We start from the raw sequence: 23,639 nt of genomic DNA, 5'->3' as shown, positions 1-23,639 counted from the left end.
TACTCGTCCTTCAGTTTAGGGTGCATTCGCTCTAGGGCCAGTTGCCCATTATCATACTGAAGCACAATTGTTCCCCCTCCCCAGCCCCCTGCTGGCTTGTAATCACACGGCTCCAGGCCTAAGCGGGCCTGAGAATGGGTACGTTATGACTAGGGTCGGGTATCTTGGATTTTTTTCTGATACGCATGCTAAATGTATACTTTTTGTAAGGTGCTGGTGCCTAAATGGTGCCTGAGTCAGTACTTGTGAGAGAAAAAAGTGTGTTGAAGGTCAGCAGGTGAATTAAAGCTGTCTGGGAATCATAAATGAGCTGCAGAAATATAATAAGAAGCCAGTCAAACAAGGAGACCGGTGTTATTTAACATATATTTTACACAAATTCCATAACATATTCCTTGCTTTTCATTTGGGGTGGCAGGGTATCAAAATGAAGTACCAATATCTGTCTTGTAATTCGCTTCAGTATGTATCAAATGTGTTGGTACTGGTACCATGCTGGTACTTGATTTTGATACTCATCCCCAGTTATGACATTGTAATATGACACATGCAGTTTAGTAGAAGCACGGTCTCACTGAGTCTGTACAATAGAGAACTACACAGACAACATCAGATGCAGCCCTCTAAAGCCAAGTTTATGCTTCTGTATTAAATCTCCACCATAGCATATGCCAGAGGTCTGAGCAGCCCTGACACTTATGCTAAGGCCTAGGTGCTGGAGCCCAATGAGCTATAGAAAGCATAGCATAGCTAGATTTAACTCAGAAGTATAGAACAGGGTTAACATGTATGGAATGAGATTTGTGTCAAAAAGATTCAAACAAAACTTTTTCAGTATCAAACAAAAATTAGCATTTGAGAACAAAAAAATGTGATCCAAGCAAAATGGGCGACACGATAATGCATTAATGCAGAGTGGTCATACCGAATGGCTGTCTGCCAAGTGTATTTGTATTTACCAGTATAGTGCATAGTGGCAGTATTTGTGGACAAAAACTCCCACAACTAAAATCTTTTAGGACATGTAGGTCAATAAGATTATCAAAATAAGAAAAATGAAAACAGCAAGGGTTATTTTTATTTAAATTTCAACAATAAAGGTTGAAAATATTGTGTAGGTTTTGTGGCCTTTTAACATCAGCAAAGATGCCGTCTAATCCTCTGAGTTGTTGGCAACTGTGGTTCAGAAACTATAAATGGTAAAAGGATTTGGGCGTTGTAAAGTGCTTCTCTAGTCATCTAAATACTCAAAGTGGTCATCAGTATTAACATTCCCATTCATGCACATCTACACATTCACATGTCATTTGCATGTATGCCTGAGGACACATCAACATGTGCCTACAGGAGCGGGGAATTAGACCCTCAACCCTCTGACTGAGAGACAACCAACTCTACCTGAGTCACAGTCACCTTACGATAAAATTGGTAAAATAATCCAAACATATTTAGTAGGGATGCACCGAAATGAAAATTCTTGGCCAAAACCGAAAATGAGGAAACCAAGGCCACAAACCGAAACACTGAAAGAAATTATTTTGCCAATTATTAGTACCATTGCATTTATGGCTATGACTGTGTACTAACCTCACTAAAAATAAATTGCAATTGCAAAAATTAATATCAGTGCTTCAAAGAATAAATCAATTACAAAATTATGTAAATATTTATTAAGCACTTCATTCCAACAATACACAATATAAAATAAAATAAAATACAAAATAAAATGTTTAACCTGACCGTAATCATGTATACATTAAATCTGTGGTTCTCAAGCTTTTTTTTAGTCATGTACCTCCTGTGAAGTATTTTTTTAGCTAAGTACCCCCTAAACAGTGCAAAGCTTTTTGGCCAAAAAGAAAGACATTAAAGGGTGCTGTGACAGCCGTTTGATTTATCAAACTTTGTAACTGATAAACACTTTCAAATTACAAATATTAGATTTTTTTCATACATTTTAAATATTAAAAATACATGAGTAAAGTCATGGCACAACTTCTCATCTCTAAATGTGGGAATTCAAATTAATGTAGCTATTGAAAACAGTGACTGGAAAGGCTTTAAACCCAGAAGTCTGCAAAACTCTGCTCGGTTGCAGTGGTCTCTCTGGAACAATTTGGAAATAAAAACATAGAGTTAGAAAGAACTAAAAACCTGTAAATAATAAATAAGTTATAAAAAAGACTTCTCTTTTCTCAAACTAAAACCATGAACTTAGTTATAGATCAGCATTTCTTCACAAAAAATAAATCATAAACCTTTTTATGAATGTAGAGGTTGTGAATACAGTGACTGACAGGCATGTGCAAATGTGGGTCAAACCATCCTGCCATGGGGGAGACTCAGGGGTTTTTTAGGGTGATTAAATTTAAGAGCATACAAATATTAACTCCAGTTTATAAACTTAAGGTCCTTACACTCTATACGCAATTTTTTCATGCAAATTATTTACACAAAATATTTACATTTAGAACCTGTAGCGAGTCAAAGCAAGCTTCCTCACCTGCAACATCATTTCGCAGCGCGACATTGCTGCGGATATTTAAGTAGCGCATTTGCGCTCATGTGGACATGTGGGGCTGCCTGTTGCCTGTCTCCCTCTCTACCAGGCTAAAAAAAGAGGCATAAACACAAGCACTGATACAGACAGATATGAGGAGATATCAAACATCAGGTGGTGTTGGAGAGGAGGACGTTTTTGTTCCTCTGTCTGCTTTAAAAATTGGCACCACCACCACCACCACCATGTGCGCTCGTTGGAGCGAAACTCACACAGCTGGAGCTGTTTCTAAACTAATGGGACTTTAGTGAAATATTTTCCAACACAGACTCCTCTGACCTCAGACGTACGACTTATAAAAGCTCCAGATCAACCAGCTAAATGACTCCTCTGGACTTGTCTTGAACACAAACAGGTGTGCCAGTCTGTGTGCTGTGGAGAGAGTTAACTCCTCTCACCGCGAGCCTCAGCTGTGCAATATTATAACTCTTATTGATCATATTTGACATAGAATGAATGAAAAGTAAGTCCCTCCTCGTACAAACTTGGCTGGCACAGTGAATGAAACCATGACAAAAAATGGCACTGACAGCCTGGCGGTGCGTAAAAGTGCCGCATTACGCACAGAGTGAAGGACAGAGAGGGACAAACCTCCTTTTTTATCTTCCACTTCAATAAATATCACTGTTTATCAGAGGACAGAGAAAACACACCGCAGACATTCGCAGCACGAATGTGATTTTAGAATGTACGTAATATACTCGCAAAAACATGTCGCTCCTGACTTGCAAAGAAAGGCGCTATTTTTCTTAAATAGCCGGCATGTATTTCAAAATCTCGCGTACTCCCTGGGGTGCCTTCAGGTACGCGTCCCCCTATTTGAGAACCACTGATCCAAGCGCGTGCTGGCCGCGGTTTTTGCTTGCGTCATTTTGGCCGAAAACCGAAAATGCACTTTTGGGCCATTTTCGGCTGAAAATTTTCGGTGGCGGAATTTTCGGTGCATCCCTAATATTTAGTCATCATTACTGGGTCATTATCAGGGGCGAATTTGGTCCATAGCTGTACAGGGCACCCTTTTTCAGATTTTTGGCCTGGAGCTGTCATTCTTGGAATGACCATGCTTTTTAATGTGGATGGCCCTCTTAGACTGGTATCACATCTATCCAATCTAAACGCCATGGCAACCAGAAAAAGTGGTCCTATTAATTTCCAGATAGTCATCTATCAGGTTATCAATTAAACTCATAATGGACCTTGGAATGGGCAAGATACTAGGAATGCATGATATTGGATTTATGCCGATGTCCGATATGTTCATATTAACAAAAATGTGTAAATAAATAATGCAGATCTGTTGGTCCGGCCTAAAACTCCACTAAGTTCTGTCTTTCTGTCCAATATAAACCGCTGATATAGGCAGGTTTTTAGAGCCAGAACTTGGGCTGTAAATATTGGCAGAAATTTTTATATTGGCCAATAATGATATTTCACTTTTTTAAGCTAATATCTGCTGATATCAATATAATGCCAACAACACTGTGCATCCCTAATAGGGGCGAGTATTGGCAAGAACCTCATGATACGATACGCATCACGATACTTGGGTCACGATACGATAGTATCACGATATATCAGGATATCATGATATTGTGATATATTGCGATATTCTACACAGTTAACTAAGAGAAATATAAATATAATGTATATGTCAATCACACAATATGTTGGTGGTGTTCCCGCTATATTCCATGGCAGCAAGACAGAGCTTGCAAATGGCATTTCCTTTCTCTAACTCGCTGTTTGTGCTCCCCGTTTTAACTTTGAAGCTTAAATGCTTCCAAACGTCTACTTTGAATTGTGCAGGTGTTGGTATTTTGTAAGCCATGTGGAGGTGCGGAAGTCGTATTTTACTAACAACTCGGCTAAAGTATGAGTTTTTACTTTTTACAAAAAAATCAATATTAAGAGTTGAAGTATCAATATTGTATTGGATGTCAAAGTATCACGATATATTGCCGTATTGATATTTTTTCACAGCTCTAATCCCTAATCATCCTTATCAGCAGGAGATGTACATATCATGATAATATTAACCCCTGGAATCCATTCAATAAGAAGTTGTTTATGTTAACACTGCCAATTTCAATACAACTTTCTCAAAGCTGGTATGTGTGTCATAGAGTAATTCTAATGACCCAGGCCCAGCTGAAACACAACCTCTAAGATGCATTCAGGATTATCATGGCAGCACTCCAAAAATCTACAATTTTGATTATTCCATAACCATGAAGGCGACACCTGAAGTGGCTGGAAAAATCAGTAAAACATGTATGTGTACGAAACAATACAACATGCATGCACAGTTATACCTCTGCAGTTGATCCAGAACGCAGCAGCACATCTGGTCTTCAACCAACCCAAGAGAGCTCATGTCACGCCTCTTTTAATCTCTCTACACTGGCTTCCAGTTGCAGCTCGCATTAAATTCAAAACTCTAATCATTGCTTACAAAGCAGTAACTAAAACTGCTCCTGTTTACCTGGAGTCCCTCATCCAGGTCTACACCCCTTCTCGCCCACTACGCTCAGCCAGCGAAAGGCGCCTGGTACTTCCAGCACATCATGCTCCTAAGTCACCAGCTCGACTCTTCTCCTCTGTTGTCCCTAAATGGTGGAATGAATTACCCAACTCCATTCGATCTACAGACTCCCTGTCTACTTTCAAGAGAAGGCTAAAGACCCAGCTCTTCAGAGAACACTTTGCACTTAGCTAGGCAATTCTCTACTGTTGTCCCCAGTAGTAGATTGAGTCTCAGCCAGACTATTCTCCACTGCTGTCCCCAGTGGTTGAATGAGTTTCCCAACTATAGTTAGCTCGCACTGTCCTGCTCTACTTCTGGGATTTCTTTGCCCAGCTCTTTGGGAATGATCCAGCACTTGGTACTTGGTAAATAGTTGTTGTGAAGTCTAATGTATGGCGATTAGTGATCCCACATTTTCCTTGATTCATTGTTGCTGTCTAATAACAAAAAAAAACAAAAACAAAAACAAAACAAAAAAAAACAAACAAACAAACAAAAAAAAACTACATAAACAACGTATATTTTAGGTACTCTGCCTTAAACTCTACACGGCAGCACTTGCGTCCAATTGGACCTGAAGCACTTGATGGCACTTACTGATGTTGTTTCTTCTTGTCTAGATCATTGCTTGTGTTGTTCTTGCTCTCAAATGTACGTCGCTTTGGAGAAAAGCGTCTGCTAAATGACATTGTAACATTGTAACACTGTAACATCTACTACTGCACTGACAAATTAACCTGTTTAATCAATAGTTAGATTTAATAAAGCATCAATGATTCAGTCAAAATTATGCAACAACGGTAATCAGCTTGTTTCATTTCAACTTCCCAGACGTGAGCTGAACAACAAGACTGAGAGTGACCAGAAAACCCCGCCCACACGTGACATTTGTCTCAGAACTGAGAGAAAAACTCAAGAAACGCAAACAAAGGATCAGGCAGCACAAACCCAAAACTGAGGAGCGAGAGCAAAAGTCTGACCACTGAGAGAGAAAAACAGGAACTGTAAACAAAAAGATAGATGTTCAAAATTCAAAGACTAATAATTTGGTTGCTATTTCAAATTTGTTCTCTTGATGTGAACATTTTTTTGTGTGGATCACACTTTTTTGTTCACAAATGCTAATTTTTGTTTGACACTGGAAAAGTTTTGTTTGAATCTTTTTGACACAAATCTCATTCCATAAACATGCTGCCATTGTTTGAAATGACTGTAGGAAGGAGTGGCCATATAAATTATACACCACGTTTACGTTGCACACCTATGCGGTCTCCCCTCTACCATGTGCCAGGGCCAAGGAAGTGTTTCATGCTTAAGTGGGGTACCAAGCACTCACACTTCAACACAAACTGGACTTTGGAGGTAAAACATGCATGGGCACAGTATGGATTGCGTAGTGTGAGTGCCCTTTTAAATGCAGTTGAAGCACAATACTGTAGGGAAAATTGTCACATGATTTATGGCTGAGTAGCCTTGTGAGAAATAATGTCCTCTTTAAACATATTATATTTAAACATCTCAGCAGATAGTATCTTATCTGTTTTGATCATAAGTCGATAGCTCTATAATCAGACATGAGTGCCCCTAGATTGCATTTAGGATGAATAACTCAAGCTACAATCAGAGTTGGTCAAGAAGATGTGTCCTTATGTAACCTCCATTGTCTAGTTCAGCTTTCCTGACCTCGCTGAAGGATAGTCTTTTGTCTGTAGCCTTTATAAGGCACAACCAATCTAAAAAAACATAAACAGATACTGGCTGAATGGTTATGGAATAATCAAAACTGTAGATTTTGGAGTGCTGCCATGATAATCCTGAATGCACTCACCAGCTTTTGAGAGTTAACATAAACAACTTTTTATCGAATGGATTCCAGTGGTTAATACTATCATGACATGTACATCTCCTGCTGATAAGGATGATTAGGGATGCACAGTGTTGTTGGCATGATATTGCTATCAGCAGATAATAGCTTAACAGGACTAGGTAATATCCTAGTATGTGGGTGACCGCAACTATCTGGGATGCTTTTGAAATGCCTGACTGAAATTTGTGTTCTGGCAGAGTGATTTTGTCATGATTGTTAGTAGTTTACGCACCCAGAGGGCATCGGTGAGACCAGTGACATCACCTCCTCCTGCTGGGCAGCTGTCCCAGTCTTCAACTTTTCAATACTCCATTTCTCCACGGCGCCTCCTCTGATCGGTGCCCGGTTAGCGGCCATTATTAGCTGGACCAGTATGGGTTGTGATTTTGTACACCTGATTACGGCGCAACACCGGGATCTGAAATGTTTTTGGGTTTTTTTCAATTACGTTTTATGTCAAAATAGCTGAGGCCATGACACCTGTGGAGACCGTTATTACCTGCCCATGGATCTCCTGTGTTTTCCTCGGGGCATAGCTACTGTTTCCCTTTAATGACCACCCTAACTTTTTCTGACCACAGTGGATGTGTTTTCTCCTCATACCACCTCTGCTTTATGCTGTCAAGTACGCTGCCTTTAAACACTGCTCTCTGACGCTGCAGACTCCGTGTTTGTACACGTGAATAACCACGCTATTCATAGCCTGCGGCGTCAGTTGGTACTTTTCTCTCCGAACTCATTACTTATCAGCCCCACACTGCTGTGTTATGCTCTGACAGCAAAGGATCATCTGATTATGCCCTCTGATCGCTGTTTTTGGGGACACTTGCGGAGTTTGAATGCTTTAAAGTGAGGCTACATTAGCCTAGCAGCGGCAGTCTGCTAGCTTCGCCTATTACATTACTGAACATTTCCTTATCATTCTCCGCTACATAGCCATAACTCCCCAGTATGGTTTAGTTAGCTGGATGTGGGTGTTATCTTCGAAATCAGCCCTTGTGATCGCTCTGATATGTCTTGGATTCTTTATTAGATGAGATTGTGTGGGGCGGGCTCCCTATTAAGCCTTTGTGATAACTACATGCTAACTCTTCATCAGCGTGTGCTCCCACAGCGGTCGAGGTCATAGAAAGCTATGCCGAATCAGACTGGGAGTGGAGAGAGAACATTTTTTTCTGTCACAGAAAGCTTTCAGTGTTGCTCTCTGCGCTTGTTTGGATTCAGACACGTTGTGTGGTTCAGACAGAGGCTCCGCTGTGGCTCAGTACCCACTAATGGAAAGCCTGCTAGCCGTTAGCTGGGACACAACAATTCATTAGCTGTATATAACAACTAACCCATCCCCTGTAACTGTCACATTGTCATGCCAAAGCAGCTCAGCAGAGGAGTTAAAACATCTTTCCCAACATGAAAAGCTTATAGGGTTGTTTTATTCTTTGTCATACATAAATGTGGCCCAGTTCTGGTGAAACAGAGGCTGAAGCTATATGTGAGTATTTAGAGCAGTGGAGGCAGCCATTACAGGGCTTTCAGCATGAGTAAACCCCGCCCATAGAGCAGCTCTCTATGGATGAGCCATACATAAATGATGTTAACTCGAGCCTGGTTAGTGGAGGCGGCCATTAGTGACAGCATTCAGTTCAAGCAAACGCAACTCTGTAGTAAATGGCTCATACTTGTACAAAAGCATCACTCACTCAGTTACTTACCGACCAACGGACAGACAGACAGACATACTCAGACACAGACATTGCAATATGTAGCGCTGCCCTCAGCAGTCAGCCAAAAAGTGAAATATTATTATTGGCAAACATAAAAATTTCTGCCAATATTTACAGCCCAAGTTCTGGCTCTAAAAATCTAAATCTCAAAAAAAAAATCTGTGGTTTATATTGAGCATACAAAGACAGAACTTAGTGGAGTTTTAGGCCAGACCAACAGATCTGCATTATTTATTTACACTCAAAAGTGTGTTTTAAGGACTGACATTTGAGGTCTGAATTACATTCAAATATCAGTATTGAGATCAGCATTGGCTAAAATGATTTTTGTTAATATGAACATATCGGACATCGGCATAAATCCAATATCATGCATTCCTAGTATCTTGCCCATTCCAAGGTCCATTATGAGTTTAATTGATAACCTGATAGATGACTATCTGGAAATTAATAGGACCACTTTTTCTGGTTGCCATGGCGTTTAGATTGGATAGATGTGATACCAGTCTAAGAAGGGATTCAGCAAAGCAGGCAAAGCGTGGTCATTCCAAGAATAACAGCTCCAGGCCAAAAATCTGAAAAAGGGTGCCCTGTACAGCTATGGACCAAATTCGCCCCTGATAATGACCCAGTAATGATGACTAAATATGTTTGGATTATTTTACCAATTTTATCGTAAGGTGACTGCGACTCAGGTAGAGTTGGTTGTCTCTCAGTCAGAGGGTTGAGGGTCCAATCCCCCGCTCCTGTAGGCACATGTTGATGTGTCCTCAGGCATACATGCAAATGACATGTGAATGTGTAGATGTGCATGAATGGGAATGTTAATACTGATGACCACTTTGAGTATGTAGATGACTAGAGAAGCACTTTACAACGCCCAAATCCTTTTACCATTTATAGTTTCTGAACCACAGTTGCCAACAACTCAGAGGATTAGACGGCATCTTTGCTGATGTTAAAAGGCCACAAAACCTACACAATATTTTCAACCTTTATTGTTGAAATTTAAATAAAAATAACCCTTGCTGTTTTCACTTTTGTTATTTAGATAATCTTGTTGACCTACATGTCTTGAAGGATTTTAGTTGTGGGAGTTTTTGTCCACAAATACTGCCACTACGCACTATACTGGTAAATACAAATACACTTGGCAGACAGCAATTTGCGTATGACCACTCTGCATTAATGCATTATCGTGTTGCCCATGGTACAAACACAAAACTGCAGTCTTCAGTGAGGTTTGCTTATTTCTCCATAGGACACAAAAGACTTGCTATCAGTAGTCATTAGTCTATGCCAGAAATCAGCACCTCTTCACATTTAGCAAACTAGCTATGTGATTAGTTTTTGGGCCCTTAGAGGATTTTTTGAGTTCTAGGGCTGAAAAATAATGTTTTAAGCACTATATTACAGAGAAATAGAAAAAAACAACTAGCATTATGATCAAAGATGACTTTTTAAAAATGCTACAAAAGTGAAAACTCATAATGTGTTTGAATAAAGATCTAGAAAATTTAAAATTTGCTCCTTTATTTCTGCACAATTCAAAATGATTCAGTCTGAATACATCCTTTTTGCCCTGACTAGCTCAACTTATAACAGGCTTACATTATACATTTTAGATAACTAGAACTTTCAAGTTTCAGTCCTTAATTCCTTGGTTGTAAAATTGATGGTTGTAATTTCACTGGTTCAGCTGGTGGTCTGTTGACTCAATTCTGAAATGTTTAATTGACAATAATACTTCGCATAAAAGCAAAGGAAAAAGGAGAGGAGTAGGCATTTAATGTACATTCGACTTTTTTCCCATAGTGACAAGTCTGGCACTCAGGGACGGCAGTACATCAGCGAATCATTCATTCAAATACATTCAAACTTTTAGAATAACATGAGATGTACTTGAATAAGCTTCCTTAGCAAATGATGTGTCCACTGTGGAGGCTGTGAAAGTCGCAAGACAAGCAAACGACTGAATCTGTTCTGGTAAAGATGGTTTTAGTGGCAGACAAGTAAAAAATGAGTCTAGTGCTTCACGGTCCATGATTTAGAAAATCTTATATAATCAGAAAACTTGAAAGATCACCTCAAGTGTTTAATTTGATTTGTGCTGTAGGGCACCATTAAAACATGGCAAAAATTGTGAAGTGGAACAATGTTTGCTTTGAGGATTATGAGAAAATCCTCTTGTATAAAACCAGTGTGTATGTGTGTGGTGATGTGTATGTGTGCATGCACAGTTGGAAGCAGTTAAAACAGATGCAGCTGAGTGGTCCAAGAGAAAAAAAGAGTGAAAGAAGCTGACTAGCCTGTGATAACACAATCAACTTGTATACCAACAGGACCCCCTACCGACTCACCACCACACCAGTACAACAAGTCACAGATGTCGACACTTTGACATCAGCTGTATAACGTTCTATTACAACCTCAGTGGTCTGCTTTTAACAGTAGCTATGCTTGGAGCTACTCACATGATTATATACATGTAGCTGGTATTAGAGGAAGCCGTAAAGAACCAAGTGGAAGAAGAAGAAAGGCAACACTGGGAGAGAAAGAGTGTCCAAGGCAGCTGCAGGACTGTGGCTGGATGCCCTGTGTGTGCTCTCCTGAGGGCTGGCACTGACACCATGAAGCCTGCTGTCCTGGCTGGAGTGGCCCAGGCCTGCCTGGTGACAGAGAGATACACAGAAGGGAGGGGTATCGTCAGTGCAGAGGAGTTGACCAGTTTTGTTCTGTGACTAATGGCTCTCTCCAGCATCCATCTGCTGCTGGGCCCCTCTCGCTCTCATCTCTTGAGCCTCGCTTTGGTTCTTCTACAAACCCAGACGCCTGTTTTCTTTTTGCCACTACTCATCACCAGTCCTCATTATCATAAGCAGCTACAAATTACAAACGGTCGTATGTGCCTCATTTATTCAAACATGTCCACTTGAGTCATGATTTAATGTGAGATGGCATCACTTAAACTTGAGCAGAATAATGTAAATCTCTTTTAGATAATGGCTGAAGTAACTGCTACAGTACGGAAGAGGATGAGGGCCAAGGGAAGAAAAAAGATTTGAGATGCATTTTTTTTTTCAATTTTAAGGGAAAAAGTCAGCATTCTGAAATTTAAGTTAGAATTAAGGCTGAACAATTAATCAACATTTAGATTAAATAAAATGTCTTTCAGAAGGTACAATATTTATTTAACCTAAAATATGTCAAAATACCTGTTTAACACCATTTTTGCAGTAGCCATGTTAATTTTGTATGTTTTTTTTAATCAAAATGTGAATGATATAAAAACAGTCATTCCCTTCAATACAACAATTTGCCTGATTGGCAATAAGAGTCAAAATTAAAGCAGTCACTTTAATCTATATTATATCTTTATATATACTGACGTAAAAAGTCAGAATTCTGGACAAATGGCGTAGTCATTCCCCCTGCCTTTTTTTTTTACATCAGTTTTCTATCATTTCTGCTCTTTTGACACTTTTGATCTGTAGTTTGTTGTATAAAGATGCTTAAATAACATCACTTACCTTAAAATGTTTTACTTGATGTTCTGTAGTCATAGCAAGTGAGCTGTGTATGTGAAGGCTTCTTGTTGATAGGGCAGCACACCACAACCATCATCTTTCAGTGCAGGAGTACAGGAAAATGTTGGCAGGAAGAGGCTGCAGAAAAATGTTAAAACAACAGCATACAAAGCTTGACATAAGGCAGGCATTGCACCTCAGTCGTTGAAGGGGTGACGTGCTTGTGGATGTCTCTCGCATACGCAAATGGTGAACATATACAGATTTTTAAGAAACACTTTCAAATATGCTTGGATGGCTGTAAAAACCAGGGTAACCCACCTAAGTATTATCTTTGTGGGAAAAACCGTAAAATAAGACTGCTTTAGATTACATTTAGACATTACAGATTCCCGCCTTTCTCTGCAGTTTCTCTGACCTCTAAGGACCTTGGGTTTTGACCTTTTTAGGCAGGTATTTTTTCCACTTAGCTTTTTTTTATACTGGCACTGTATTTCCGCCAGATTCGACTGTGCTTTGAGTCATTATGACCATCATTACAGGATTATGTCAACAGATTTTTAGGAAAGTTTCAGTTCCTGTGCAAATTGCTTGTTTGTAAGTTTTGTGGGTTTATACACAGGATTATACAGAAACAAGCAGTGAAAGCTATTAAGAGTAAGTTACCAGTCAGCCATGTTTAACTTAATTGCCAGTGTGAATCATTCAGAATGCGGCCCATTCACAAGTGCTCTCTCCTCTTCAATTTATCTAAAAAAAAACCTGTGATTCCAACTAAAACATGCAAGACCTTCTAACAAGGGTTTGGTTGGTCATGGCACTGCAACAAAGTGGTGGCCCCCATTCTTGAAGACATAAAGGTCTTTTTGTTTATTATTTTTTGGGGGGTTTCTTGCCTTTATTTGATGGGTTAACTGTAGAGAGACAGGAAATACGGGGAGATAGAGTGGGAGAAGACATGCACCAAACAGCGCTGGGATCAGAATTTGATCCTGCGTATATTTAGGCTTTTGCCCTACCATCTGAGCTATATCGATGTGTGTTTTATTCTTTAGTACATGCCTGCTTTGTTAAACTGTGTAATGATTAAGGGAGTAGGACAGGGACAAAATTATTATGCTTGAATCTCAGTTGAATGTTCTTTTCTTAGGTGAAATGGTTTTCAGAACCCAAATTACCTGAAAAAAATGGGCTATCAGCTTCTTTAAGCAAAAACATTACTGTTATATGTTCAAAGGTTTATGTCACAAACTGATACAAGCCTTGAAAGAAGGCTGAAGAGAACTAAGCATATTGTCTGAAAACAAAGAAACAAAGAGGGGAAGCAATTATCCTTAAAAGCTTTATAAAGTGAAGGCGAAACTTTCCATAGCACATAACCCTCAAGGTTCATAGCTTTAGTGACATTATGACCATTGTCTCTATCAGTGCAGATTTAATGTGATGAACTAGCGCCATCAAAGTCAAAGCCTAGGCTGCAAAAAGGCTGTTTAAAATGCTATACTACTGAGTCATGCTATTGCCTTTTTATAACTACCAAAGCCAAATGAAAGGCATGCATATAGGCATATTTTGGTGACATACTCATTTTTTTAGGACAACTGAAAAAATGCAGAAAATAGGATCATACTGTGACAGTTCTGTACATTTCAAAGTATGTCATTACTTTAATTCCCCAATAAAACCTCTCGCCATATTTTTAACATGACCAGAAACCATGCTCCTGGTGATCAACCATACAGCCCAATGAATGAATGGATTCTTGCATTAATGAAGGCTACATGAATATGACAGAGTGGGAAAGTTGGAATGAAAACGGAAATGAATATAACATGCATGAAGAGAAAAACAGAGGACAAACTCTTGTAAAACCCTTCATTACACATGGCTGGGAGTCTAAGCCAACGGATGTTTTCTTGCAGCCTTGCAGTGTTTTCCCCCAGGTGTTAAAAACCGTTGAGCCGGGCTCAAGTGTGCGGGCGGGCTTATGTGTCCAAAATGTTGCCTGCTGCTTTACATGGTTCAGTTGCATATGTGTGCTCACTGTCAAGTGCAATTGTGTTAAAATTAGACACACACACAAAGTATGAACACACTTCACACCACAGGCTTTTTCATGCTGTGGCAAGGGACAGAGCATGGGAAGTGTGAACAGTAGAAGACCAGACAAAATGACATGTGTTTGCCCAAGGAGCTGGCACTGTAACTGTGTGTGTGTGTGTGTGGGGGTGGGGCATATGTTGGTGTATGAGAGTGGTGTGTACCGTGCCAACACTGCTGTTTACCGTGGGGGATTTTAGAGGAATTGTAGGCAGCTGGCAAACAGCATCAGTTTCCTTTTTCTTCTAAATCTTCGAGTAGCAGTGTGTAGTAGTGGCCTCCGTCTGTCTGCCTGCCTTTGATTTTAAGCTTCTTTTTCTCACATGAAAAGCAGCAACAATTTTCCCACAGCAGCTGGGATATTAAGCCTACAAATTGTTGCTCAGAACTTAAAAGATGTTCTTATTTTTCTTTGAGGAAACGTTACGTCTTAATATCAATGCCAATCACAGGAAAACATCCCATATTCATTATGTCTTTGTTCTCTGAAACAAAAAGAAGCATGGGGGTGATCCGCTCTATTCACCACAGAACTAAAAAAAATGAAATACATACTTGCTACTAGTTTGAAAATCAAAATGTTTTTGTTGTACATTGTTGTTCACCTGCTTTGTTCAACTTCTGAAACAAAATAGGGCAGTGAAATCATGGTAACATTTTCACAAAGTGAAATTTTTTTGTGGTTGTGTAATGTTTCAAGATACATGTTTGAATTTAGCCTTTAAATGCCACATCATCGTCAGTAGCTTACCAGAAACCCTCAGCATGAAACTAAGTATTTACCACCAAGATTTTATTTCATAAACACAGATTTTCAATGGCAGTAGTTGGCTTTTAGAGACATTAACAAAACTTAGAAAGTGTTTGTGGGTTCAGAAAAGTACAATGAATGAGCCACTGTCATTAATGTTGTTTGATCAGGTATTTGAAAAATCAATTAAATCTTCTTTTGCAATATTTATCCCAAACTAAGAAGACTTTTTTTTCTAGTAAAAATAATGACTCTAAGACACTGATAAATTCTTAAAATGGTGATGAAAGTGGCTTAGTACAATTTTTATTAAAGTGTAGCCAGTTTAGACCATGAGATACCAGTTCAATACATCAGACAAAATAATGACAAAAAGGTGAGTTTATTTTTTAATTTGACTCTATGGTTTATACTAATTTTAAATGAACTTTCACCTGCAGTACCTTTGGGGCCCACCAGAGGGCCACTCTTGGAATCACTGATCTAGAAAATCATCAAACTACTAATATGGGGATTGTTTGCACAGCAACATCAAATTCATAACTACTTTTTGTCTTTTTTTGTTCGTTTGTCCTTTTAGGGCCCTTGTTGTTGTGACGCTGGATTTTACACTGCCTTGGCTTCAGCCTACCAGCCACCATCCTTTTGATTTTAGTAGTTAGCATTTTTAGTTTCCTGTCTTAGAGAAACAGCTAGGATTAGCATTTAATGTGGTAATTAGCCACAACTGACTGAACCATTGGGAATTAATAAATGTCATTAGTTTAAGTGTTAGGTAGAGTTTATAATTAATCTTTTATCACATTACCTAGGTAGCTAAGACATTAGCTTTAGGGTTTAGTACACATTAGCTGGATATCATTAGCTGCTGGTATGGATCGCAGTAGCTGGAGTGGCAGTGAGAGTGCAGGGGAAGATATGGACAGACTGAGTGACTCAGGAGGGGATAAGACCATGGACGGGGACCCCGAGGGAGTCTGGAGCCCCGACATCGAGCAGAGTTTTCAGGAAGCCTTGGCTATCTACCCACCATGTGGAAGGAGGAAGATTATCTTGTCAGATGAAGGAAAGATGTATGGTGAGTAACAGAGATGGAAAGGTGTTTGGTCATGGAATAACTGTTTTGAGAAAAAAGGAAGCTTGTCTGTTACTTAAAAAAATGAATAAGCCAAAATAACATTTTTAGGTTGCTAGTTTTGTTCAACCAACACTGCAGAAACACTAAGGGTAATACCATGTGACTAAGTTTACAATGTGTATCCCTGGTTGCTTTTATAAATACACAGATGAACAGAAGGTACATTTCCACAGTAAAGTTGAGCTATTGTATGCACATGCACATTGGGAGAATCAATTAATAGACAGGAGTGTGATGGAGATGTCCCTTTCAGCTTCTTACCATGGACCTTCTTTCTGTTGACCATGCTGACAAATTCACATGGGGGTAACTTGTCATATCGTACTGTCAAAACATAAACTCAACAGCTCTTTGTACACAGTCTACACTTTAACTTCCAGTCATATATAAAGGCAGACAGCAATACACTGTATGACTTCCAGGCCAAAGCCTAGTGTGGGCACTAGGGTGCTACAGGCATGAGATGGGATGGGCAGAGCCAGTGAGAACAGTACTCCCACATGCCCGTCATGTTTCTACAACACTGTAAAGCACTGTGATAAAACACTGATATTATGAATGAGTAAATGAATAAATATACATAGATGTAATGGCAATGGTTCTTTGCTACAAAGTTGTTTTTGAAACACACACAAGGTCTGAAGATTGGGAGTGACAAATAACTGCATAGCACAGTACTTGTTTGTTTAAATATTTTGATGAAACCTATTCAATGAGACTGTATCAATTTCATTGTTAAACACTACTCCACACTGTGTTGTGGTGGAGAGTAATTTCTGCTCTGTGCGGTGAATGACTGAGCTGTTGAGGTGCGGCGCAGTGTGTCAGCCTGTGAGAATTACTGGGTAGTTGGCTGTATGTGAGGGCCGTCTCATAGGACTACAAGTGTCAGAGACACAGGAAAGAACATTGAGCTGTTAAAGGGAGGGAGAAGATTTGTGCTATAAGGTGAATCGTGTACGTGTGAGCATCAACAATGAGCTTGACACAGAGAGTATCTGTGTTTGTGTGCATGTGTGTGCTAATAGAGTGATGAACAGATGGTCCTCTGGCTGCCACCAGCTGCGCCTCCCTCCTTCTCTTTCACTTTCTTGCTCTCTCTCTGTCTCTTTCTCTCTCGCTATCCATATGCAGAGAGCACGCTAGTGAGTTCTTTATATTGCTACTTGAGATTTAGACCTCTGGGTTTAGAATTTGATCCTAGTTATTATATTTTTGGTATGTATAATAAAGTCTTGGATTCAAAGGAACAATATTCAACCAGAGGTTAGTGAACAAGAAAAGATTTGAAGCCTCTGATTGAGCATCTGGCCAGCTTGAAGTGCGCCAGTTCATTAAAAATCAGTGAAATTACTTGTAAAGGAGAAGAGTTCTGCTTATAAACAAAATCCTGACAGAAGCATTATCAAACCAACTAAGTAACATCTTAGTCCTATTGAGCAAGCTGTTTTTGCTTTTATAACTCACAATATATTAAAGGTGTGCACCTTTGCATCTCTGACAAATGAAAGTACTCTCATCCCTTTTTTAAGACCTGCTCTTTTTACTTACATGAATCAGGACTATACAAAGACAGATGGATTGATTGAATGTGAAGCACATTGTGCTGCCCTGTGTATGAAATGTGCTTTCAAAATAAAGTTTGACTGGACTTTACAACATTTCTGTTACTTGTAATGGTATTATCCTTTATATTTCCATCAGCATCCACGGGCTGCTGTTTCAAAAACTAAATAAATTAACTGCTTAGCAAAGTAAGTAACTATACGTGGTCATAGCGTGTGTTGAATGTAGGATTTTTTTCCAGCTTCATGCGCTAGTGGACACAGTACATGCAGTTTATTTACAGGGAGTTTATTTTTTATAAAAGAAAACAAAGATCCATAATAAAGGTATACATAATTTGAAGCCTCTTGTTCTGTACCATTGAGATAATAATTAACTCCAATAGAGGAGGCCAAACCTTAACCCCTTGAAGCCTGTAGCACCCTATAATATAATAATTTCCTGATAATGTAATAATGCCTGATAATGTAATAAAATTTGCCCTTAACTCAATCAAAAATGTAATAAAACCTAATAATGTAATAACTTCACCAATAATGTAATAAAATATCCACTGATATTGTAATAACATTTTTACTGATAATACCTTTTTTTTTCAAACCTGATAATGTAATACTTGACAGATAATGTAATAAATATGTTCATTTTCAGTCCAGAGCTCTAAATTTTGTGTTTTAAGAATCTAAGAATGTTATATACACTGGATTTGAAACAATAGAATGACTATTGGGTTAAATTGCAGACCATGAATACCATCCAGCCATATGCACATGTGCAAATAATCAGGGACATACAACTACATCCTGGTTTTCTGAGTGGGTGATGGACTTACCTCCTTGGGAGACCAGAATTCCAGCTCAGATAAACTTCTGAGCAGCACTGGAGACCCCAGGTAATGCTTCCCTAAATGTACCTCTTCGCTTCACAGATTTCCAACAAATCACTACCTCATGAAACAACCACAAACCAACAAAACAACTTTCAGTAACACTTCATTTGAACAGGGTATACATAAGTGTTCATAACACCTACATACGCATTACATGACACCTGACATAAACATAGGCCTATATATACACTCATAAATGCTTGTTATATCACTTTCAATGTCAAATTGACATCTTACTCTATGTCAAGGGACATAGTGGTCAGGTGACATACTGTCATACTACATAGTATATTATGAGGTTTACCTGTATAAATAAAGGTTAAATAAAAATGTCAGCATCAAAATGACAGAACTTGATGACAACAGGCATGGTCATTTTTCAAACTCCTTTTTGGGGTTAATACAGGGTTTCTGAAGTTGTATTTGTTTCTATGAAAGTATACCATTTTTTAGTGGTGAAAGTAATTGTCTTAAGGTCTTATGTCCATTCAAATCCTGTTTTATTGACATGACATCATTTCTGCAAAGCTATCTGCTACCTTGCATATGTTACTTTTTAAACTGTTGGACTAACTGGTTATGTTATTAATTGTTATTGGTGAGATGTCCAACCTCTAGAATTTATATTTGGTTTACAGTAAGTTAAATAAACCACTGTTAACTAGTCTGATGCATCCAAAGACATTCATACTACTAGTCTACATATTTTAGCTCACTTAATACCCTCTTAATGTTCATGAGCAGTTTTATTTCATTTTGTAAGCTACTCATCATAAAATTGTTTACCAGTATGTGGTATCGTAATAAACAGTTGTTACAGCATTGACCACATAGAAGCTGAACTAAAGAGCTGACTATGCTTATGTATACCCTCTTCAAATAAAGTGTTACTGAAAGTTGTTTTGTAATGAACATATTTATTACATTATCTGTCAAGTATTACATTATCAGGTTTGAAAAAAAAGTATTGCATTATCAGTAAAAATGTTATTACAATATCAGTCAGGATATTTTATTACATTATTGGTGAAGTTATAACATTATTGGGTTTTATTACATTTTTGATTGAGTTAAGTGCAAATTTTTATTACATTAGCAGACGTTATTACATTATCAGGAAATTATTACATTATAGGGTGCTACAAAGCCCCTTGTATCATATTTGATAAATACTTTTATGATACCTCTATCTAATCAATATGATCATAAATTACAAAAAAACTTCTGAATACAATCTGAAAAACGATAAAAATGCCCTCAAGTGGATTATTAGTTACCAAAAACACCTAATGTATCAAATGAGATTCAAAAAAATATATATGTTGAATTTTATGGAAATTTGGATTTTTTTGTATTTCAGTAGAAAGGGAAATAAACATTTCAGTTCCAAAAAATTAGAATTTTCTGGTTATAATTTGTGTTCTCGGGCTTTAATGGGATTAAAACATCCATCAAAAGCACATAATGCAACATTAGGAAAAAAGTGTCCACATAATTCTGGCCACACATAGTGAAGTCTAAATATTAAGAGTCACACACACTGAAACGCTGCACTGATGCTAAAACTGTTAATGTTCCTCAGAGTTATTGATCAGTCACTAGTCAATCAGTCTAAGTCTGTTCTCATGTTGTCTGTGACATGTTTGTGTTCCCTGTTGACGCACTGTCCAACTTGTTGACATGTTTATCACTGCTGCTTAACCTCATTAGACCGTGTCTGTTTTCTGAGACAGAGCAGAAAAAAAATGGTGAGAAGGGATGAACAGCATTTGGTAGAAACAGGTATATAATAAAACATTAAGCATCATGATAAAAGCATTAACTTAAAAAAAGGGTCATGAAGCACGAATGGAAAGTTTCACAGTTTTACTCATTAATTTTGTTTTTAAAAAATAAAGAATGGTTTTCAAGCGCTGAATGCACACAACCTTGGGATAGCTTTCAATTCGGGCAATATTTTCTTCACCTTTCATACAAAATCTGTTATTAAATGTGCCAGAGGGTTTTTTAGTGTTTCCTTGAGCAGTAAATGGTAAAATGAGAGGTGGGGGAGTATTCCTGTAGAAGAGAAAGAGGTTATACCTGAAAGGTTGTGGACCTATGAGGATCCAAAAAGCCACCACTGTCCTCAGGAAATTGGCTGGAATAGAAAAGGATAAGGAATTTGTGTAAAGGCGCTTGAATTCAGTTTGTGTTAGAGCAGCAAAGAGAGATTGTAAATGGATTTATATAAAAGGAGGTAGGAATGAAAAGGTGAATAGGAGTATTACCCTTACCAAAGGTGCAGCAGTACTGCAGCATAATGGTCCCCTTCAGAAACATCATATGGATCCATTCAAGGATAGTAAATTGAATGGTATTGATTCTTCTATGTCTTTTAAGCTGGGAATGAGAGGCATGTTCATGACATATGCATAAGTGAAGGCTGCATCAAACTATGAATGGCATCAGATGAGGTATAAACAGTACTGTGACACAGACTACAGATGTCTTCCATACATCTTCATAGTAGGTCAATTTAAATATTTCTGTTTAGGTCTGTAAAAGCTGTCAGAATGTAAGAATTTCTCTGTAAATGAAGGTGCTGTAACATTCTTCATCAATCATCTTAGTTTACATGGTAGAGATGCACAACCCATTTGATTACAGTGTGATTAATAATTTAATATAATATAGATATTACAATGATGTCAGACCACCTTACAAAGTGGTCATCTCTGTAAAAACAATGACAGGCATATAGCAGCCATTTTTCAGTGACAGCACAGATTAACAGAAACATTAACAAGGACCTATAAACACAGTAAGGCATATGAAGAGTATGTTGAGCTTTTTTAGAAAGTCACATCATATTAAGTCTTTTAAAAAGTCCCATGCAGGCAGCCAGTGCTTACATTGCTTACTTGCTTACATTGTCAACAGCTCACTTTAGAGGTGATGAGATCAGTCAACAAAAATATGTCAGTGCAGGGTTCAGTTACTGTTCAGAGGAAGCCTGTGGAAAAACAAGGAAAAATTTACTGTGAGTTTATGAAAAGCATGATTTGAAGAACCTATCATAGCTGACATAAATTAAGCGTGAAGAGTGTCAGATAAAAAATGCATAAGCAGATGTGTTAAAGCTAAGTGCTGACTGACTGGTTGGTAGAATAAGAGAATGTCATTACTGAATCATATGTAGGCCAGATAAATGAGCTAAGAGCTCTGGACTGCCACTTAAAAACACCTGAACTTTCCTGTGAATGTTTTAATGCTTCAGCTTTGGTCTGAAGTCTTTATAGGGTACATAACAATACACTGCCTACTTCTACCTTGTTAGTTGGAGCAGACAGCCAGGTTTTAAACTTATGGTAGAAGGGGTTATGGGAACTAAAGGTCTTAATGTCTCTGCGGACTACTGAGTCAATGATTTTTCAAGAAGACTGGCAGAGTTTTTTCAAGTTTGTAAAACAAACCACAGAGAAGCTGCAGATTTGAAGAGATTGTTTACACTCTTTGATTTGCTTTTCATATCAATGACTAAAATGACTTTTAACTTGTGTTTCTGTGGTTCCTCTTGTTAAAGCTTTTTCTTATATTTTAATGTGACATTTGTATTTGCCATAAATAACTATGTCTGAAAATACACCCTCGCTCCTTACTCCCTATTCACTATATAGTGAGCTGTCTGTAATTCACTGTGTAGTGGGCCCATCTGTACAACACAAAAATGATTTTAAAAGGATAAATTGATAACTCACTTGATATTGAACTGATCAATTGATCGACAGTACAGGAGACGTGCAAAAATCATCTCTGCCAAGACAAGCTTTTGGTGTGGCTCTTTATGCTCTGGTTTTAACAAGAAATGTGGTCCAGCTCTGAGTAAATGGGCATTCCTACAGCGACATCCCAGCTAACCGCTAACGGGGCAGCAGGCCCTGGATTTATCGGACAAGCCGACCGTAATAATTGGACCACTCATCCACTCATAAACCCGAACCAGACCGGGAGAAGAGCGAAAACATCTTTTCTGTCATGAAGAGCTTTCAGTATTGCTCTCTGCACTTGTTTTAATAAAGACATGTTGTCCAGTTCAGACAAACCCACTGCTGCAGCTCAGTCTCAGCTAATCTCTCCACTAGCAGGCCTTGTATACAATCACTCACAACAACTAACCCTTTCCCCCTTAACTATCACATACTCCTGCCAAGGCAGGTCAGAAGAAGAGCGACAACATTGTTTTCTATCATGGAAAGCCATCAGTGTTGCTTTCTGCACTTGCTTTAATAAAGTAAAACTGTCCATTTCTGACAAAAGTGCTGCTGTAGCTAATTCTGAGCTAATCGCTCCAAAGGTAGCTATTGTATACAAGCCTTCACACAACAAGTAACCCCACTCATGCCAAAGCAGGTTGGCAGAAAAATGAAAACATCTTTTCCAACATAAAGTTTATAGGTTTGGTTTTACTCTGTATTTCATACAGAGATGTGATCCAGTTTTAGTAAAAAGGATGCACTGCTAAAGCTATATCTGAGGTATTTCTAGCAGTGGATGCAGCCATTAGAGGGCTTTTAGTACAACTAAACCTCACCCATAGCACAACTCCTTATATATGGATCTATTTAGCAAATCCAATTCTGTATGGTTTGACTCTGAAATTGAATGTAGCGTCACTCTCTCAGTCAGTCAGACACAGATGGAGCCATATGTAGGGCTGACCTCAGCGGTCAACCAAAAACACCAGGAGCTAAACACAGTAATGATTGTCAAGAAGCATACAAAGGAAGGAGACATGAAACTCAAGACAACTACAAAATAAAACAGGAAACACAAAAAGCTTAACTTGACATCAAATGCACACTCTACAATTCATACAAAATTACGAGGAAAGGAAACAGCAAAAGAGACACCAGGAAAAATACTACTAAAACTAAATAAATGGAAACTTAAGGCAGAGTGATTTTAGACAGCCAGTATCACCTTCTAATTTTATCGTTTTTTTTTTTTTTTTTTT

At 38.4% G+C, this 23,639-nt stretch overlaps 1 protein-coding gene across 1 annotated transcript in view; it reads left to right on the top strand.

Annotated features, from left to right (window-relative positions):
- Window positions 1–23,639, top strand: part of tead1a (TEA domain family member 1a) — a 58,638-nt gene that overhangs the window by 10,552 nt on the left and 24,447 nt on the right. Inside the window, exon 2 of the mRNA XM_041796174.1 lies at window positions 15,631–16,128. Within this exon, the coding sequence (XP_041652108.1) occupies window positions 15,924–16,128 (205 nt within the window). The 5' untranslated portion in view covers window positions 15,631–15,923. The remainder of the gene's footprint in view (window positions 1–15,630; window positions 16,129–23,639) is intronic.

Source organism: Cheilinus undulatus, linkage group 9 (genome assembly GCF_018320785.1).
Source record: "Cheilinus undulatus linkage group 9, ASM1832078v1, whole genome shotgun sequence".
NCBI classification, from domain to species: Eukaryota; Metazoa; Chordata; class Actinopteri; order Labriformes; family Labridae; genus Cheilinus; species Cheilinus undulatus.
The sequence above is the reverse complement of the archived record's forward strand: the minus strand, read 5'-3'. Positions and strand labels throughout refer to the sequence as shown.